Raw genomic sequence first — 19533 nt, forward strand, 5'->3', positions numbered from 1 at the left:
CTTGTACCTGTTAATCTTTAAGGGCTGGATTTAATATCGTCACACAGCATTTCAGTTTTGCTTCTAGTTAGCCATGTGTTTTTGCCTTCTCTAGGTTCCGTCCAATTTCTGTGTTCAGGGAAGCAAATGAGGATGAGAGTGGCTTTACCTGTTGTGCATTTTCTGCAAGAGAACGATTCTTAATGCTGGGTACTTGCACGGGGCAGTTGAAGCTCTATAATGTGTTCAGTGGACAGGAAGAGGCCAGTTACAACTGCCATAACTCTGCCATCACGCACCTTGAGCCATCCAGGGTAAGGAATCACAGACCTGTTCTGGTTTTTAGCAGTTCTCACTGCCTGAGCTGTGGCTGCTTTGGGCCCATCTGGATGTGTACATCTGAAATGTACCTGTTGACTGGCCTGCAGTGCCTGTGATTGGAGTACTTATAATACTTGCATTTTGTGATTTCTACAATTAGGATTTTTTCTTCCCAAGATAATAAAGGAGATACACAGTGGCTGTGTGCCTTCTTAAGAAATTAATATATGTGTTTAGAAGTGGCTATTGCACATTTTTTTATGTCTGATACAAGATATCAGAGTTTATGTATCTTTGCTGGAGAAAGAAACCTTTCAGAGGATGGTTCTAGGAAGAAAGAAAAGATTTATAAGCAGAATGGACTCCCCTCATAGGGTATCAGAATTCAGCCATGGATTTCCCTGATTTTATCTGCTGTTAACATCACAGATTGTTCCTGTTGTTACCTGTAAAGTTTGTCTATCCAGGTTTTTGTTATACATAGTATTAGATACCTGGATATTATCCCTATAGGAGTAGTATTAGTCTTCTGTACCAAAGTCTTCTGTACCGTTTCTAAACTGATCTTGTAAGTTAAAAGTGCACAGATAAAATGATAACCTCTGTTTTCCCTGATGTTCTTTTCCTTTCCTCAACTCCAATCTGGAAATCCAGGATGGGTCGTTATTGCTGACATCTGCTACATGGAGCCAACCTCTGTCTGCATTGTGGGGAATGAAGTCTGTCTTTGATATGAAGTAAGTACACTGATTCAGCTCTGGGATGTGCTGCAGTTGGAAAAAACATGTGATACAGGAATAAACTCTAAAATGGAATAGGACAGATCTCAAAATATCTCGTGAAAAATGTGATCCCTTTCTTATGTTGGTAATTACCCTATTTTATTTGGTACAGAGCAAATTCTAATTAAGTTTTACCTGAAGTCCTGTTTCATGCAAGATAGATCACTAAAGTCACTGTTACTCCTGAAGGCAAAGAAACATGTTTGTGTTTATATTCTCATGTTTGTAAATTACCTTTGCAATCTTTCTGTAGCCAGCTCAGAATTCAACTGGCATGGTGGTTTACATGGTGAAATTGTCAGACCTGGATTGCAAACTCTTTAAAATCTGTTACAGTATTTACAGTTCTTCCTTCCCATAAAAAAGTGGGTGGAAAACTCTTATTTTTAAAAGATTTGATTGTTGTCTACTTTAGTTATAAAACAGCTGTTTTGGTGTGACCTGTGTGGGGTCAGCTGGTGGCTTTTCTTCAGAGGAAAGGTTTAACTCCCTCAAGCTGCACGTGGTTCAGTGTTTACAATGCCATCCATTGCTGACTTCTGCAAAGTGTTATAATTTATGGCAGGTTTGAATTTGCTACTCCAGTATGATGTGGTCAGTGGTAAAGGAGAGGATTTTCTGCATCTTTTGTCCATTGTTGAAACCTGTGCTGAAACTGTTGGGGTTGTTTGGGTGGGGTAGAATCTGCAATTCCTTGACTTCTTTACTGACTGCATCTGCAGGCATTCCTTCCCTGATGACCACTATGTGGAGTTCAGCAAGCACTCTCAGGACAGGGTCATTGGCACAAAGGGAGACATTGCACATGTAAGTACCAGGGAAGCTCATGGAGAAGTATAACTATAGGATGTCTATTAATTGATGTGAGTGCTTTGATACTCTGTGTAACTAATGAGCTTCAGAGAAAAGGTTTGAAAGTGTCAAGTAAGTTTTCCCTGTTCCTGAGGGTAAAAACTTTACCATCACAAGCAGTGTGGATGTGTTGCCTCTGGGCAATTTTGGATTCTGCTTTGTTTTATTTGTTTGAAAGAGATCATACAACCAGTAGATCAGTCAACAGCTGTGGGAAATGACCTATTAGAAATGCTCTCCTTCCCCTCAAATTTGCAGCTTAGTTTTGGGTAATTTAACTTTACCACTGTGTCTTCAGAGAGTATTCTTGTGGTACTTTGCATGAATTCCTGCAAATTGGACAGACAAGGCTTCAGAGAGCTTCTGCTGCTTTGCAGTGCTAATTTGCATTTGTTATAGGCCCTGTCTTTCTTAAAAGAGAATTTGCATAAAAATTTTCCATGAAATGTAACTTATTCAAATTTGTAATTTCACATGTTACTCAGATTTGTTTAAGTAAACTCTCCATTGCTTCCCAGTTTTTAACTTGGATTAAGTGGAAGTTTGTGTATTGTATTTATCTGGTAAACAGATCTGTTTTCCAGTTCTAGAGAATATTTTCCTCTAAGTTTGAACAAGAGCTAGGCTCTGAAGGATGTTACAGATCAGATTTATATGAAGAGATAATTGTAAACCCTTTGTACTAGTGTAAAGTATAAACCTTCTTATTCCAAAAGTTTCTTATGCCAAAGCTCAAATTTGCCTTTCTGTGTAAATGCCAGGAATTTCAACTAATTTTTCATAGTTTCTGGCTGCTTTGGAGTTTTAATGTTTGTAAATACCATCTGCTCTGAAAGCAGTCCATTTCTGAAATAGTTTCTGGCTAAGTGGTACCTTGTGATTGCAGCTTTCCAGTCCACACTTTGTAGTGGGGCTATTTTATTTGGAACTCATCCTGATTGTAGTGAAATGTGTCAGTGAACCTGCAGTAAGCCAAGCAGTGGCCGAAACTTGTTGTGAGGCTTGTTTCAACTGTGAAAAACTATTAAAGGGCTGGTAGGAAGGGTTATTTATGGAATGCTGTCACATGAAATGGAAAAGTGTGATGGGGAAATGGGGTGATTCTGTAAGTAGTCTAGGAAGGGAAATGGGATTTTAGGCACAGGTATATTACAAATTGTGACTAATCTTTCTTTTTCTTTTTAATCTAAAAGATCTATGATATTCAGACTGGCAACAAGCTATTGACTCTGTTTAACCCAGATCTTGCCAACAACTACAAGAAGAACTGTGCCACCTTTAACCCCACTGATGACCTTGTATTAAATGATGGTGTCCTCTGGGATGTCAGATCAGCACAAGCCATCCACAAGTTTGACAAATTCAACATGACTATCAGTGGTGTTTTCCATCCCAATGGGCTGGAGGTCATAGTCAACACTGAAATTGTATCCTTTGGGCCACTGTGATAACTGGTACTGGGACATCAAGAATTGGTAGGGATGAACCAGTAGCTGTTTGCAGAGTTGTATTAATGTTCTTTTGTGCTACATGTTATGTGTGGTAACAGGAGTTTCTATCTGTGAATCGAGGAAGAATAGGAACTGTTAGGTAGCTAATTTAAATCTAGATTCTGCCTCTGATGCAGTCTAGGGAAAATAATTAATACAGAAAAGACCAAGAGAGGTTTTCTTCTCTGATACACTGTAGCACCTCAGCTCTCTTCCCATGTCTTAACAAGATCAGCCTTGAAGGTAATGCAGTCACCTCTCATGACTGGGAATGGCATTTTGAGTAAGAGCTTTCTCAATTTGAATGTGTGGAATGGAATTGTAGTGCCTGTGTCCACTTCTGCTTCCCTCAGAGGAATGTCTTGTCTGTTTGCAAGACAGACACAATGAAGTTCCTTGCATGCAGTTAGCCAGCTCTTTCATTGAAAAGGAAGTAGACTTTTTTTCAGTTGTTTGTTGCTCCTTAGCCTGTGTTTTTTCAGTGGGACCTCCGAACTTTCCATTTGTTACACACAGTACCTGCACTGGATCAGTGTCGTGTGGTCTTCAACTATACAGGCACAGTGATGTATGGAGGTAGGACTTCTCCCCTTACATCACTCTCCTGAATCACCTCTTGTGAGATGAGTAGATGCTTGTTCAGTGCAATGGGAAACCTCAGAGACTGTGTAACTCCAGGCCTTACTGGCATGTGTGAACTGGATTTTTTCCAGTATGTTCATGCTACAATGTATTGCTGACAAAGACAGTTTTCTGTAACATCAGCAATATCACAACTAATTAGTGAGCTTAAAAAGCAACCTATTGTATAATGGCAGATCCAGTGGTGCTTGAGAAATTAATTTTGTCTTCTGGATTAAATTTCGATGATCTGTAGTATCAATAAAGGCATCTCTGGAAGAGTAGATATTAAATGGGTCCTGCCAAGCTATTAAAGAAAATTCATGTCAGTCTCATTTGATCTGACGTTCATTAATGGCAGATTTATGGAATAATCTTTCCTTGTTTCAGCTATGTTGCAAGCAGATGATGAGGATGACCTTCTAGAGGAGAGAATGAGAAGTCCCTTTGGCTCTTCTTTCAGGACATTTAATGCAACCGATTATAAACCTATAGGTAAGAGTAAGACAGGAGCCAAGAGCTTTATTTGGAGCTTTGAAGTTTTTTTGAAAGTTTGCTTAGTAACATTCACTTCTCTCTTTGCATGTATGAGAAAACAAATTGCTAAATCCTGTTCTGGAGGAAGGACAGGAGTTGGGTTTAACATGGTCATGGTTTAAAGTATCACATCCCATTCAGTATGTGACTGCCTTACTTGCTCCTGTTCAGCAGTTCTGGCTTTATTTCCTCCCTTCTTTCCAAGTAAGGCATAATCTGAGACAGTAGGTCACTTGGCTGGGATGTCATTGCTCTCATTTCACACGGGGCTCTTTTTTTAGCTCATGGAGCTAAGCTAATTGCTGCTGTGGACATAAACAAATGTGGCTTTTGCTGTTGAAGGGAGGCATAGGTCACAACTGAGTCCCTTTGTTGCCACCTATTCTGAAGGATGATCTCTTGTTTCCTGTGCTTAGGGAAACCAATAAATGTATTATGAAGGGAGGAGGCACCGTGCAGAGCTGGTTAAGAGCTTACATGGCTGTTTTTTACAATGGTCTCCAACATTTATGTTCTTTATTACAGGTTGAATTGCTTACAAACATTCATTTCACTCACTTCAGCTGTTTTTTCTTGTTCCAAGACTATATTATTTGCTTCTAGATGCTTCTTTTTCAGTGAGCATCAGGTAACCTGCAGTTAACCACTGAGTTTGTTCTGTGATGTTTTCCAGCTACCATAGATGTAAAGCGGAATATCTTTGACTTGTGCACAGACAGCAAGGACTGCTATCTGGCTGTCATTGAGGTAAAGCAGCTAAAATGAACCCTGGTCTCTGTAGATGTGGTTTGAATGTCCTGCTTGTTGTTTCTTTCTTGGGGTTCCTGCTGTTAAATTCATGTCCTAAGCAGTAGTGGTGTTTTGCTGGTGCTAAGGATGCTGTTCATTTTTTATTCTGCGCCCCCTACAGTCTTGTTTTGCTGCCTCTTATTCCTTAAATTTCCAAACACTTTTCCTTCTCTTCTTCAAACTCTTCCCAATTTTAAATTTACAGAGATTTTCCTTTTCATGAGCATAAAGAAAAATGTGGGGTTTTTTATTTATGGCAATAATTTCCTATTACTGCAAATTAAAATGTGCACTGTACCAAATAACAGGGAAATGTAATCTTTGGGGGCCTTCCCACTGAGCTTTTCTGTGAATCAGTCTTACTGTTCCTTTTACACTTGTTTTCCTAGCAAAATCCCAGAAGCTAAGGACTTGAAGCAAAAAATACTGAGCTAAACTTTTGGTTTGTTAGGGATGCAGTTCTTTGCTCCATAATATATTGTCAAAACCCAATTTCTTGAAGCCTGATTATGCACATGTAGTGAGTAATGTAAAATCTTGACAGCTTTATACTCTGTGGACCACTGATCCCTACAGACCACAAAAGCTAGTCAAGAATTTGTAGCAGGGTGAATTTCATGTTCAACTACTGAAGTTGGAGATGGCAATGACAACAAGACAAATAAAATTTTCTTTAATAGGAGTCATTGGAAATGTTGCTTCAGGGAATATCACAGGTCTTGAAACCAAAGAGACTCATTTTTAATGCTAATTGTAGTGCTGCTGGTAAATGGGAGGAAAGGGTTTTGGAAATGTTGCTGTGATTGAGATCAGATGTAGCATTGAATATTGCTGAGCTCAGTTCCTGGGGCTGACTTTGGTGTGGGTATCTCCCCTGCAGAACCAGGGCAGCATGGATGCCATGAACATGGACACGGTGTGCAGGCTCTATGAGGTGGGCCGGCAGCGGCTGGCAGAAGATGAGGAGGATGAAGAGGAGGATCAGGTGAGAAGCATGGCATTGATCTGGGTGTTCAAGAGTAGCTGTTAGCCCTCAGCATATATTTACTTTTTGCCCAGGAAGTACAGAGGCCTCATTTGGCCTCACCTGATGTGAAATAGATCACTTTGTCAGTGTAAACCAAGAATATCTGTGCAGAACCAGTGTGAACAGTAACAGTGCACTCTAAACTAACGCCATCATTTGCACTTTATTTATTAATTTGTGTAAGTATTCAGTCTTGATCAGAAGCTTTGCTTTTTGTTCTGCTTTTTCTTGAGTATTTCAACCTTCAATATAGACAGTTGTGCTTGAGACTTTTCTTTTTTCAATTCCAATTCTCATATTTAGACATAATTTATCACTGATTTCTGAAAGATACAGCCTGTGACTAATACAGTGAAACTGCACAGTACTTCTACACAGCAAAAGGTTTAAAGAATTTTGAAGAGGACTGTAGGTTTGTACTGGGATGTGTTAGTTTTCCTTCTCTGATCAGCTGTTTGATCTCTGGCAACTTGACAGAGCTCAGAACTGCAGTAAGTGCCCCTCTCAAGATGCACCTAGTAGAATACACAGAATGCTTACTACAGTAAAGTGAGAATTAAAGTCCTCAGAATCAATTTGTAACTTTGTGGGTGTCAGGTGTTTTGGAGGTTTTTTTGGACAGGCAAAAACCTTCAATTCCCTAAAGATTTAAAATGCATTATTTGCTCTTCTGTGTCTGCATTCTAGTAAGTTATACATTTATATCTCCTGTGAAAAAAGCTGTCTTCACCTTTATCCAAAGAATACCAGAAGGTAATACTTGTAATACTTTGGGTTTGTTTGCCAGACTATGTGGAAAGCTGGATTTGTGCTCCCCTTTCTGTCTCTGAATCTTCCTGTTGCTAGGTTAAAACTTGTACTTTCTAGTTCAGAAGACTGGAGAGCAGGTCTCAGGAAGGAGTAACTTTCTTTACAGTGAGTTGTTGTTACTACAATTTCCCTGTGGTTCTGAATATGAAGCAGTAGTTCTGGTTTAGTGTGAAGTGTGCTTTCCTGGCCAGCTGAGCGTGCTACAGGGTTGCAGTTGAAGTTGTGACATTTTTTGTAATCACTGGTCACTGCTTCTATCTCTAGATTGGATAGATTAGAAGTGTTTCTTGGGTAGCAATGAAGAAGGTGGAGAGGTTATTGTTCCCTCCTTCCTTTTTACATCCCAGTCATCCCTTGCTAGCCTTGGCATTATTTATTATTTCTATCTCCATTTCCACTGGTTTTTTTTCACTTTCACTATATTTTAGTATTCATATTTTCTTTATAAAATCTCAAAAAATAGTTTGTAGCAGAAATGGGTTTTGTATTGTATAATGATTAACTAGCAGCTGTCAGGGCACTGCTTTGCAAAATCACTGGTAAGTGTTGACTTAAGGGAGATCTGTGTTTGTGCAAGGCAGTAAGTGGTTCCAGGCTGTAACACCAGGTACCCAGCAGAGATAAGGGATCTGCCACCCATCAGATGTGACTGGGGACACTTTCTGTCTTAAAAATAGAGGTGGCCCCACTCAGAATCTACAAGTGCTGAAAGCCTTTCTATGAAGCTGATGAAGTGTTCAGATAAAGCTGCTCCTGGTTTGATTTGCAAGCTAAGAGTGATTAGTTGGTATTGCATAACTGTTGCTTTTTTGGTCTCTATTTCTGGGATTTGTACATGTTTCCTAGGCAGCAACTTTTAGGGGTGGTTAGAACTAAATTTCTTTAGTAAGAGATATTTGGTTTAAATACAAACAACACTCATGAACCCAAATTCAATTCAATGTACCTATATCTGGTAAAAAATGAACTAAACCCCTTGTTCTTTGTCCTGCAGCTGTTCTGTGCTTTTTCTTTAGGTTTGTTTTTGCCTTTTGGTTTACAAAATACAGTTTTTTGCCTCTGTAGAGACATCTAGTATTGGGCTAGAATGTATAGAGGTTTTCCTGAATAAAGACAGAATCTCTTTGGTACACTTGTCTGTTGAGAGGTTCCCAGATAGAAGGATTTTTGTTTGTGTGCATATCCTCACACATATGTAGGTGTTAAGTATTTGCCTAGTTAATTTCTGTGATTTAGCTTTTAAAAAAATGGTATAACATTTCAAACTTGTTGGAACTTCTCACAGATACTCTAAAGCCCCTTCTGGCTTAAAGAGGATGCTTTCTAATCTTTCATGAAAGTGGTGGTGGAGGGAAATGCATATGAATCAACATGAATCTGGTATCTTTTTGGTCAAGGTTTACGAGGCAGAAACTAATCTGTTGGACCCCTACCTCTTCACACCTTGACTCAATATATATTTGGATTTTTATATCTGACCTACATGGGTCCAGGAATACATTTTTTTGCCTGTACAGAAAGCAATGAGTACTCAAAAAGAAGGGTGGCTGATAGGCAAGCCTTGCTCAGAAGTCATGTGATGCACAATGAAATTGCTTTAAAATTTGTGCCTAGAGAGAAGAAATATGGGGAGAAATATCTGTCTGACTTCTTTTAACCTTAAATTTTGATGCCTCACGATGTCAATTCTGACAAATGTCAGCTGATGGCTCTGTGACAGCTTTTTCAAAAAGCAAGGACTGACAGTCTGTAAAATGAATCTAGCAGGGCTGTTTGGTCTAGAGATATCTTTCAGTTCCTTTTGTAATTTAAGAAACAAAACAACTATGTTATTCCTCCTATCTCAAACTAACCTTGTAAGATCATCTGATCTGCTACATCAATTGCCCTCAGATGAAATGATGGGGCTGACACAGTGACCTGAGCATGGGGCTGCTGCAGTGTTTGTGGGTTTGTTTGAAGTGCTCAGGGACAGCACCAGTGTTGCCTGGTTCTTCCCTGCTGCTGTACCAGCCTTTCCAGTGAGATCCCTGGGAGGTTGCCTTTCCCTGGCTATGGCCAGTAATCCAGAGTTATCAAGCCTTGTTAAACAGAAATGCCAATGAATTTTGGTGCTCTGGTCTGTACTTACTATGCACTGAGAGAAGGTGAAGATGTAACATGTTTAATAAGAGTCTGTTTGCAGACTGTTTGGTTGGGTGTTTTACTCCAAAAATACCAGTGTTCCTGCCTTGAACTTCCGTGAATTTTGTGAATTATTTCACTACTGGATGAGTATCCAAATGTGCCCATCAATAACCAGCAGTCTTACTCACAAGTATTTGCAAAACTGTGTTCACGATACAGGGAAATAGGTAAGGGTTTCCTATTTTTCAGTCTGGCTGCAAAATCTCTTCCTCTTTTTCCTGCTGTATTTGCTGCTGTTCTAACTCCTTCAATTAGATTGAGTGAAAACAAAAGTGTGAGCTACTGGTACAGATCTTGGATCATCTTTTGGTTGTTAGCTTGCTTTTTTCTTACTTATTTCTCTTTCTTGGCTGATTAGTATCCCCTGTTTCACTTTTTAATCTGCTTTTAATTCTGTAGTGAGGCAGATGAGGAATTTCAGAGGAAATGGCACATGGCAGCTGCCATGGGCTAGAAAAGGAGACTTCAGAAATATTATGTGCTCAGAAAAGCTGAAACCAAGGGAACAGAGTAGACTCAAGACTGTGAAACTGAAGTCTGGATGAGGTGATCTGAGTGGGTTTTAGGATTTTCAGTCTGTGCATTTTTACTTCCCTGTTTCAGCTTTTCTTTCCATATTAGTTGTTTAAGGCCTGTTTTTCTCTCTGTGGTACGTGTGGGTGATGTTGCATCTGTAAGGCTCAAGTAGTGTCCTCAGTTATTGTCATGTTCAGAGAGATTTATGGCTTCAGCAGCACATTGCTTCACCTAGCTGTCCCTGTCCTATAAAGTGTGTTCTACTTCTTTTGCCAGACCTGAAGAACTGTTAATTATCCTGCAGTGCTTCTGGGCTATCGAAATGGTTGATGGTAGGTGTGTAATTTGTCTTTTTGCATTGGTTTAGAAAATTCTAGGTGATGGGAAATAAACTTTGTTGATAAGGCAATAGACTTGAAAGACAATCACTATTCTAACAGATGGTTTAGCCAGGGTGAAGAATGTCTTCCTCAGCTTTCTATATGGTCTTTGTGATCCAAGATTCTACTTTTATTTTAGGATTCTCCCCCTCTATGCCTGCAACAGTAATTCCAGCAGCAGTTCCACTGTACTTTATTGCTGTTGTTTGATATAGTTGGTTTGTTTTTTTCATATGAATACTTACTTGCTGGGGAAAGACACAAACCTTAATCCATATTGGCTCAAATGTTTGGGAATCATCAGACCATGGTGGTGCTTTGCCACTATAAGCTAACTAGAATGATTTTTGTCACCAGGGACCCTTAAGTAAGGGTTTGTTTAGGAGCTGTTCTTGTAATATTTGAAGGTACAGTTTGACTTCAAGTCTTGCTCAGGGATAAAATGTTTTACAGAATAATAGCTGTGAATGTCTCCAATGATAATAAATGTGTCTATTGCACACCTTCATAGAAATTTTTGAACTTTGTGGCAGCTGGGAAGGCTCAGTAAAGAGAGGTTTCTATCAAAGATCTTTTTATATAACAGAAACATCTTTTAAACAGGCATCCTCCAAAACAGATATTTAAAAGAACAGTCCCTGTACCTTTTACCACATTTTTAGTAGCAAATAACTGAGACTGCTTTAGCCTATTCTACTGTTTCAGAATCTATTTTCAGTAGCTCTCAGGCAGTCCAAGCAAAGGAAATTCTTGGAAAAAGATAAGTATTTGGAGTTTCCAGAAGGGTAGACTTAGTATTATGGACTAAAAAAGCTTCAGCAGAGATAAAAACATATTCTGCCTGTTCAGTTACATAAATCAAAGATGTCCTTCCTCTTGCCTAATACGTTTCTAGAATTCCCACAGTAGTTGGGATCCAAGTAAATAAAAGCTGCCTCAGCTGTGATGAGAAATGTTGGTCAGAGGCTTTAGGAAATAAAAAAACAGATTCTTGTCTATAGAGGGAGAGTTCGTTTGCCTTCCAAATTCTTGAATTCCCTTATGTATTGTTGTTTGTCATAAAATTAAAGGAATTAATTTATTTTTGTGAGAGTCTGAGATCAGTGAGAGAAAGGAAAAGAAGCCTATTGAGAAATTGTGCCTAGTTCTGTACTCCTTACATTACCTCTGAGCCCTGCAGCATATAATAGCAGAGAATATAATAGCAGTCACCTTAGAATCCCTTTATCCCAAGCATTAAGGAAGGTACCATCTGTGAAGTGGTGGCTTGCACATGCCTCAGAGGGCTGTGACTGGAGCCAGGTTGATTATCATCAGTTGCAGACAGATTGAAATGGAAACATTTCATAGGTAAAACCTGAGTTTGCTCAAAAGAGCCCCACCTGAACCTCCCAATCCATGTGAGGCCCATTCCCTTAAAGCTTTTGTGTCATGGATGGTTTGTCATTCATCACAGGTCATTGCTAGACAAGCTGAACCTTCTTACATAGACTGAGAGATTAACTGCTTTTTATTTCTTCACTCCATGTTTTGCCTCTGTGACATTCTGTACGCTGTGTGCTGTTTCCTGTTTTAAATCTGCACATACCTACACCTGCATAGAAGCCTATGGTAAGATTCCTTGCTTGTTACATATGGCAACTTCTGCACCTTCCCAGGCTTCTACATTTTTAGCTCTATGACTAATGGCTATGAAGAAGTAGAAATTCTAACCCTGAAGTAGCCAAGAAGGTAAAAGTAGGTGTAGCCCTGTAGTCTGAAAGAGATGAATACTTGGAATTAATTTACTGGTACATGACAGGAATTGCAGGTTTGCTAGCTGAGGGGAAAGATGGACACTAGGTAATCTAGGATCTGAAAATCCTGACATGCTTCACCAGGGAGTCTGTTGGCTGTTTTAAAGTTTTTTCTACTACCCATTGTCTGGGAGTGTTAAGAAGTGGTTAGGGGGGAGTAATTGGATAGAAACTCTTTAAGTGACTGAAAACCAGACATTGTCACTCTTGGGAATTGCATTGCAAAGGCCCAGAAAGTACCCATATGGTACTCAGCAGAGTACAATTGTCAGAAGATAGGACAAGGGTATTGTCAGTGGAGAAAGATAGATAAATTACTAGAGCAAGGAGAGACTTACTCTTCTGAATGAAACATTCTTCAGTACACTTGTATTTGAACAATGATCATATGTCCTCCTTTTATGAAAGCAAAGCAGCTTCCCAAGATTGGCAATAGGGAGTAATTAAAATAATGCTGATAATCTGGAAGGGATCAGATTACTGAAGTTACAAATTTGCTCTAGGATAAACTTGGGGAAGGAGGGTGAAGTAAACCAGTAGGCTGTTTCTTGCAAAAGCAAATAAATTACCAAACTAATGAGACTATAGAAAACATGAATTTCTTTAAAAAGAAAACAAACATAGATGAAATAAACAACTTTCAGGACCAGATGTTACTAGCAGATTATTTGACTTGGCTAAAAGTAGCCAGGGTGAATTAAATCTGAGCTGAAACATTTGAAGTAGTAGGAAAAGCTTTACTAACGTTGATTAGTTGTTCTGCAGATAGCAAAATGGTAGATGAAAGTAAGAATAGTTAGAATAATTGCATCTAGCATGCTTCAGACTGAGAGGTGCAATAGAAATTTGTGTTTTCAGGGAGATGAAGTGTTGCTGGAAAGCAGCTGGAGGGGAGAGGTGCTGCTTTGGAGGTGCTGATGGGAGGTGAGCAGGGGCTGGGGAAGGAGCAGTCCCAGAACTGTTGATGTGCTGCTTGGTTTTGCACTGTGAATCTGCTCCTAGTAGAGGAAGAAAAGGTCTGTGAGGTGCGAGACAAACATGAAACCTTTTAACAGCTGAAACCATATCAAATAGGCAAAAAATGAGTGACTTGTAGATCTCAAAACTCAAAATTTCCAACCCAAATATCAACAATTGAAAAAGACTTGTGGGGTCTTCCTTTGGCAACTAAAGGCCAGCCTAATGTGAATTTGAGAGATTATGTAATCTACAGTGGAGAAGTCTCAAATTCTGGTCATGTGGTCATAAAAAAGTTTTGGATTCAAGAAATATAAGAAAGCTCTATAAAAATGTCTTGAGAGTACTTGAAAGCAGACTAGTGTATTTTTATATACTGCAGATCTGCAGTGCTGTATGTCATACTTCCTGAAAGCACTTTCTACAGACACTAATTTAATGTTAGAATACATTACAGAAGTGTGTTAAAATCAAAAAGTTAAAGTTCTGCTTAGCTAACATGTAGTTTGCATCAGTTTGAATAAGTGAAATACTGGAGTTTCCTGAGCCTTTGAATGGTTTTTGAGAGATGAACACTGGTGAGTATATCAAGTATCAATCAGCTTTGCTACCCAAAAAATACAGATTTGTGAATTTTGTAGGTCCAAGATGATTGGTAAAGGGGAATGGTAAGAAGGTTGATGATGATGATGAAAGCTTATGTAGTGTGTGCCAGCAAGCATCAAAGAACAATATGGCAGAAAACACATAATGCTTGAAAAGTGCCAAGGGTATTTACTGAGCTCTGAAAGGGCTGTAAAAACTGGCAATATGAAGAATTAGGTCAGGAAGTAGGTTTTTTTTGTTCCAGTGCAGCCACTCCAGTATCTGCCATTCTGTTAGGGGATGTTTTGTTTTTTCCTTTGGGAGTTATAAGTGGCAAATTAACTGAACCAAATCTACTCTGCTTTCTGGAAGCAAACTGCTAGTAGAGTTAAGTTCCCAATAATTTGCTTTGAGATGATCTCAAGATAGTCCTTTGCTGTGTAACCAACTTTTCTGTTTCTGTAAGTTTATGTCCAGGTTTTCTTGTACTTATTACATCTCTGTAAATTCTTTCTACACAAACCTGGATATGGTTTGGAATAGCTGTCTTGTCTTTCTTTGTGACATGGCACCAGGTTTTTTTGGTTTTTTGTTTTTTTTTCTCTGCTCTTACTCAGAATGCTTGAGTCCCTGGGGAAGGTGTGCCATTCTCTCTCTGTGTAGGGATCCCTTACATGAGATAGTTGTTGTGTCTTGTGGAGATTCATCCTCATGAACAGCCTGGATGTCACTTACAAGTGGAGGTGTTGGACTGCACCTGGCACTCCCTCATTCCTTTCTCAGCTGTGTGTCCCAGGGCTTGGGTTTGGGAGAAGAAGCTCTGGGTGCTTTGTTTGGAGGGCTGTCCCCAGGCTCTGTGTGGAGCTGTCTGCTCCAGCCAGGAATGCTGCACTGGCCTGCAAAGCTTCTGCTTGGCTTGCAATGGCTCAGAAGCTGGGGCAGAATTCATTTGCCTGTGGCTTAGCAGGAGCTTCACAGTGTCCAAGTGGTGATTGGGTTATTTAAAACATAAGGTACAGGTTTCCTCCTCACTGATGAAGATTCTTCTCTTGAGCCCTGTGATATGTCACCCCTCCAGCTCTGTAAGGATCTCACTGTGTATGTCACACTCACATGCACATGTGACTTCTTCTACTATGAGTTACACACTGTCTTCTGTTTTACCAAGGACAGGGATAATTTTCATTTTACCTTACTGCTCTTAAGTAGTTTTTAAATTAATGTGGCCTGAACAATCACCAAGTTCAGATTAAGTAATTTAAACTGTAAAAATGGAAACATTTCATTTTTTCTGTTTGTGTTTTCACAAATTATTTTTTCTTCACTGGTTGATATAACCCTTTAAAGTTAATTTGCAGCTAAATATACAGCCTTTCTGTGTAATTTGGCTCTTACTCTTGTCAGCCAGAAGGGATTGTTAGCTCTGTACAGCTGTATTTCATTTCATCCTGTATTTGAAGGGTGATACTGGTATAAAATGCCTTGCCTTAAGCTTGAATTAGAATGTTGATGAAGCAGTAATTCAATTTCCAAGAAATACATTATAGATGAAACATAATCAAATTTAGTAGTTTTGACAGTTTGAATCCTTGTGGACTAGCTATTTAGGAAAAAAATGCTTTCAGAAATTCCACAGGTGTAGAAACACCTAGGGGACCTAGCTCATTTCAGAATCCTTTAAGTTTTACCTACACTGACTCTAAATTGATCTTGTATACAACATTCTTTCTTCCTAATATCTACAGGTGTGTCTCTATCTCCAGATACTGAGAAAATTTGTTTAATATTTGCAAGATTTTTGAGTAAATTGATATCTCTTTTCTGCTTCCAAGTTATTTAGACACTTAAAAAGGAAAATAAACTCTCCTGCCTTTTCAGTTTTTAATCTGAATTAAAAAAATTTAAAAAATCAGCATTCCAATTCTGAATAGAGTAATAAAATTTAAGACATTAGTCTCTCTACAGCTACTGCATAGAACAGAAAGAAATACAAATTATTAAGGCAAAGCTTTTATATTTGGTTCAGTATGTTTTATGGAAAATTATACCCAGCATGGCACTTCAGTTTAAAACTGAACTGCAACTAAGGTGTTTCCTCTCCCAGTGTGTACACAATTATGTCTGTTTATTTGAGGACTCATTGACTCAAAGTTGTAATTTCTTAAAATGAGCACTGGCTTTAAAACAGGTTGGTTTTAATTTTATATTTAATATAAACTCTTTCATAAAGGAAATTATATGTAGCAAACCATTGCTTTTATACTGTAATCTGCATTTAAGAACATGGCACTTCTGGTCAGCAGAGAAGACTTGGCTGCCTTTTGCAAGTGAAGAAACAATACAATTTACTCAGGCTTTTTGGCTTTCCTTTTTTTTTTTTTTTTTTTTTTTTTCCCTGTGACAGATGTTGGATTTGTGTGGGTGTGGTGGCTTTTTATGGCACTGACTGAAGAAAAAGTAGGTTGTGGAAATGACAGTAAAGGACTTTCCTCTGTCCCTTTAGAATTGAAAATGCAGCAGTCTAAACAGTGAGAGTGTGGTGACCTTGAGGACCAAAGGAACCCTTGAAGTGGGTTGTTAGATATCCATCTTAATTGTTTCCTAATTTTGCAAAATGTGTCTCCTCCAGAAACAAATGGGCAATTAGGACTGAATGAGTTGAGAGCATTCTTTTAGAGAAGCAGGTGTGGCTGAGAAGATGTGCAGGTAGATTTTCTTTCAGTCCTGGAATGCTCTGGAGCTTGGCTTGTGGTGGCAGTTTGAGTGAGAAGGAGCTGTAACAGCTCTACCCTTCTTCCAGACAGTCTCATTCACTACACACAGATTTCTGGATTTCATCTGTGCAATGAGGAATTCAGTTGCTTTACTGAGTGCAAATTTTTATGGTTTGATAAAGATCTTGATCTAGAGGTAAATACCAAAGATGAGGCTTCTGACCTGCCTTAAACATGTCTATCATCTGAAGCTGAGAGACTCAGGGATTGACTTAGGCTGAAAGTATCTTTTGCTACATTTTGTACCTCGTCTAAATGGCAGTGACAGAGACTGATAGTGCATGTGGTTTGATGTCAAGTGGAGATGTTGGTCCTGCTGAAATTAAAGCAGTTTGCACAATACTAGCAACAAAGCCATGGATTAACAGGTCCTACTGCATGTCCTTCTCAAGGGTGCATTGTGGTGACACGTGTTGGTGGCCAGTCCTGGAGAGGAAATTGAGCCAATGGTACCTGAGTACCTGTTTGCACCAGCATTTTGCAGGCCTGCAGGTGATCTGGCATGTGTGATATTCAGAAGCTTTGGAGAAAATGCTTAGATGGGTGATGGGAGAGTGTTTATAATGTCTGATGGCTGGATACAGGGAGAAGTGCAAACTATAGGTTTTCTTTAGTTACTGTTATTCCATTCTACATTTATCTTAATGTCTGCAAAATGACTATTTTTGCTGTCTTTATAGGAGGAAGAGGAGCAAGAGGAAGAAGATGATGATGAAGATGATGATGACACAGATGACCTGGATGAACTAGATACAGACCAGCTGCTGGAGGCTGAGCTAGAGGAGGATGAGAACAATGAGAATGCTGGTGAGGATGGAGAAAATGACTTTTCTCCCTCCGATGATGAGGAGATTGCCAACCTCCTGGAAGAGGGAGATGAGGGTGAAGATGAAGATTCTGATGCTGATGAGGAAGTTGAACTGATACTTGGAGACAGTAAGTGTGTGCCCACCTTGGTGACCTTGTCCCCTGCTTAAGGTCCTGATAAAGAGGCAACATCTAAGTTTCCCCTGAAATGACTTAACTGACTTTTTCCCTGGTTGGTATGAGTGACAGGCCTTCATCATGGCTGTTCCCTGGGGCTTCTCTTAGTAATCTGCTGGTAAAAACAGCTCTTATGTGAGAGAGCAACTGTGCATTCTAGAAAAGGAGGCATCTCCTTTCTTCAAGTGCTCCCATGTGTGTGTTTGTGTGTGAAAACTCCTTGTGGATAAGCTTTGTCTGATTGTTTGCCTGTCCTCCCCTTCAAGGGGACACAGGTTTAACTCTTACCTCACCTGTCCTCTCTGCCTCATGTGAGCCTGTGAGGACAGAGAAGCACTTCTGATTCTTGGTGCTGTTCTTTCTCTTTTGTAATTGCTTAAAGTGCAAAGCCAACATGGCATTTCTGACTTCACTTCTTCATTAGACTATCCTGAAGGTAACATAACTTTTGGTATACAATTTAAATTGTTCTCTTCCTTTTTTTTTATTCCACAAATACAGTGATTGGAAAATACAAAGTGTGTGTGTATGTGTGTATAGAAAGGTCTGAACTTTTTATGTAGCAATAATATTTGGAAACATATTTCACAAGAGAGAAGGTGAGTAGGATAGCATCAGGCTTGGGATTTGTGAGAGTCTGTTCCTTTTTCTGCAGCACAATGTTTGAGTATGTGCAGCCAAACCACTTAGTTATTTTTAATTTTCAAGCTGTAAAAATGGACATAATATAGTTACCTTAAGTTAAAAGGTTGGTAAGGATGAGTAATTACAGTGTGCAAGGTGTTTGAAGTCCTGCAGTGATAGATTGATTCCCATCTCAGCTCTCACATCAGTCTTCCCTGCCAGTGAGCTGGAGGATTGAACATGCCAGGCCCCTCCTTGGCAGGGATGTGGCTGACAGATTCATCCACTCTTCTGTGGCAATGTAGCTCAGCCATTTTCAAGGCTGTGGCCACATGAGGTTGCCAGGGTTATTTTGTGGGGTCACTCTGCTGTTCTCTGAAGGAAATAGGTTTATACTGTAGGGGCATATAGGATATTTGCACATATCAGTCATTAATAGCATCTTGCAGTGCAACATTTTGGAGTTACAAGGAACCTCTGTGTCCTAGTAGTGGGCAGGATCTCCATGACACAACTCCACTTGTTTTTCCTCAGGGAATGCAGGGTCAGGAGCTCTTCAGGGAGCATCTGGGGTGCTATAGCTTGAATTGTGCAAGGGGCAGGATGGCCAGGATGTTCAGGCCATTTCAAGAACTGGAACAAACCAGGGACTACTTGGCAGAAATTGCAGGCATGCTCTGCAGAGCACTGTGTTACAAAGTGGCCACGTCTGTACATCATTTATGGATAGAGCTATTTGAGCAGAACTTTGATCTGTATGGCTGTGGAGCTGCAGCCAGCCCATCCTATGGCTGTTAGGTTGCTTAGCAGCAGTTTCAGGAACTCAGAACAGGAAGTGCAGCTCTGCCAGGCTGATGCATGCATGGTCCTTGATGGGTTTGATGAGTGGGGTTTTGTGGCAGCTTCCTTTGTTTTCCGCCCAGCAAAAAGCAATTAAAATTTCCCTCTGCTTATACTTCCAGAGTTAAAAGTTGTAGTGGCACTACCAGTGTAGCAAGTAGCGTGGGCTGCTTTAGAGAGTTTTCTAGTGCAGATTCTTGCTGTATTGTGAGTGAACTTCCACAATATACAGTGAGCAAAATAATTCGGAGAACAACTGAAAAAGAGGAGTGGCATTAGTCCCTTGGGCTTTAGAAGAGGTTCTAATTCATTTTAAGTATGAATTTGTCTTCCTTCCCCTTTGTTACCACCTTGGGGACATCAGATCTGTTTGTCAAAGCAGTTCATCCATTGTGCAGGTCTCTCAAGAGCTTGTTCCTGGGCCAGGTTGGTGTAATTTTTGAAATGCACAAGTGACACAGAATGGAAGAAATATATAGAATTCTCACCAGCAGCATGGCTGACTCTTGATTGTGATTCCTCTTTTCTTCCATAATCCAAAATGGCAACTTCCAGGCAGGTCTGTGCAAACTATGCCAAGCAGTTAATTGCAGTCAGGTTTACTTGGAGACACAAAGGTCAGAACTGAAAGGTTGTGTGTTGAATTGGGCAATAGGGAGGAGTTTCTTTCTCAAAGCTTTCC

The 19533-nt window shown here is 39.7% G+C and overlaps 1 protein-coding gene across 3 annotated transcripts in view; it reads left to right on the forward strand.

Annotated features, from left to right (window-relative positions):
- Positions 1 to 19533, forward strand: part of DCAF1 (DDB1 and CUL4 associated factor 1) — a 48136-nt gene that overhangs the window by 26334 nt on the left and 2269 nt on the right. For 2 of the 3 annotated variants that reach the window (XM_079317251.1, XM_079317250.1), the window contains exons 15-23: positions 95 to 293; positions 955 to 1037; positions 1805 to 1889; positions 3128 to 3361; positions 3907 to 4000; positions 4436 to 4540; positions 5256 to 5329; positions 6252 to 6356; positions 17084 to 17339. In XM_079317251.1, the coding sequence (XP_079173377.1) occupies positions 95 to 293; positions 955 to 1037; positions 1805 to 1889; positions 3128 to 3361; positions 3907 to 4000; positions 4436 to 4540; positions 5256 to 5329; positions 6252 to 6356; positions 17084 to 17339 (1235 nt within the window). Of the gene's footprint in view, positions 1 to 94; positions 294 to 954; positions 1038 to 1804; positions 1890 to 3127; positions 3362 to 3906; positions 4001 to 4435; positions 4541 to 5255; positions 5330 to 6251; positions 6357 to 10187; positions 10232 to 17083; positions 17340 to 19533 lie in introns of those variants that run through there. The other variant, XM_079317252.1, reaches the window with a different exon arrangement.

Source organism: Erithacus rubecula, assembly GCF_903797595.1.
Source record: "Erithacus rubecula genome assembly, chromosome: 13".
Classification (NCBI taxonomy): Eukaryota; Metazoa; Chordata; class Aves; order Passeriformes; family Muscicapidae; genus Erithacus; species Erithacus rubecula.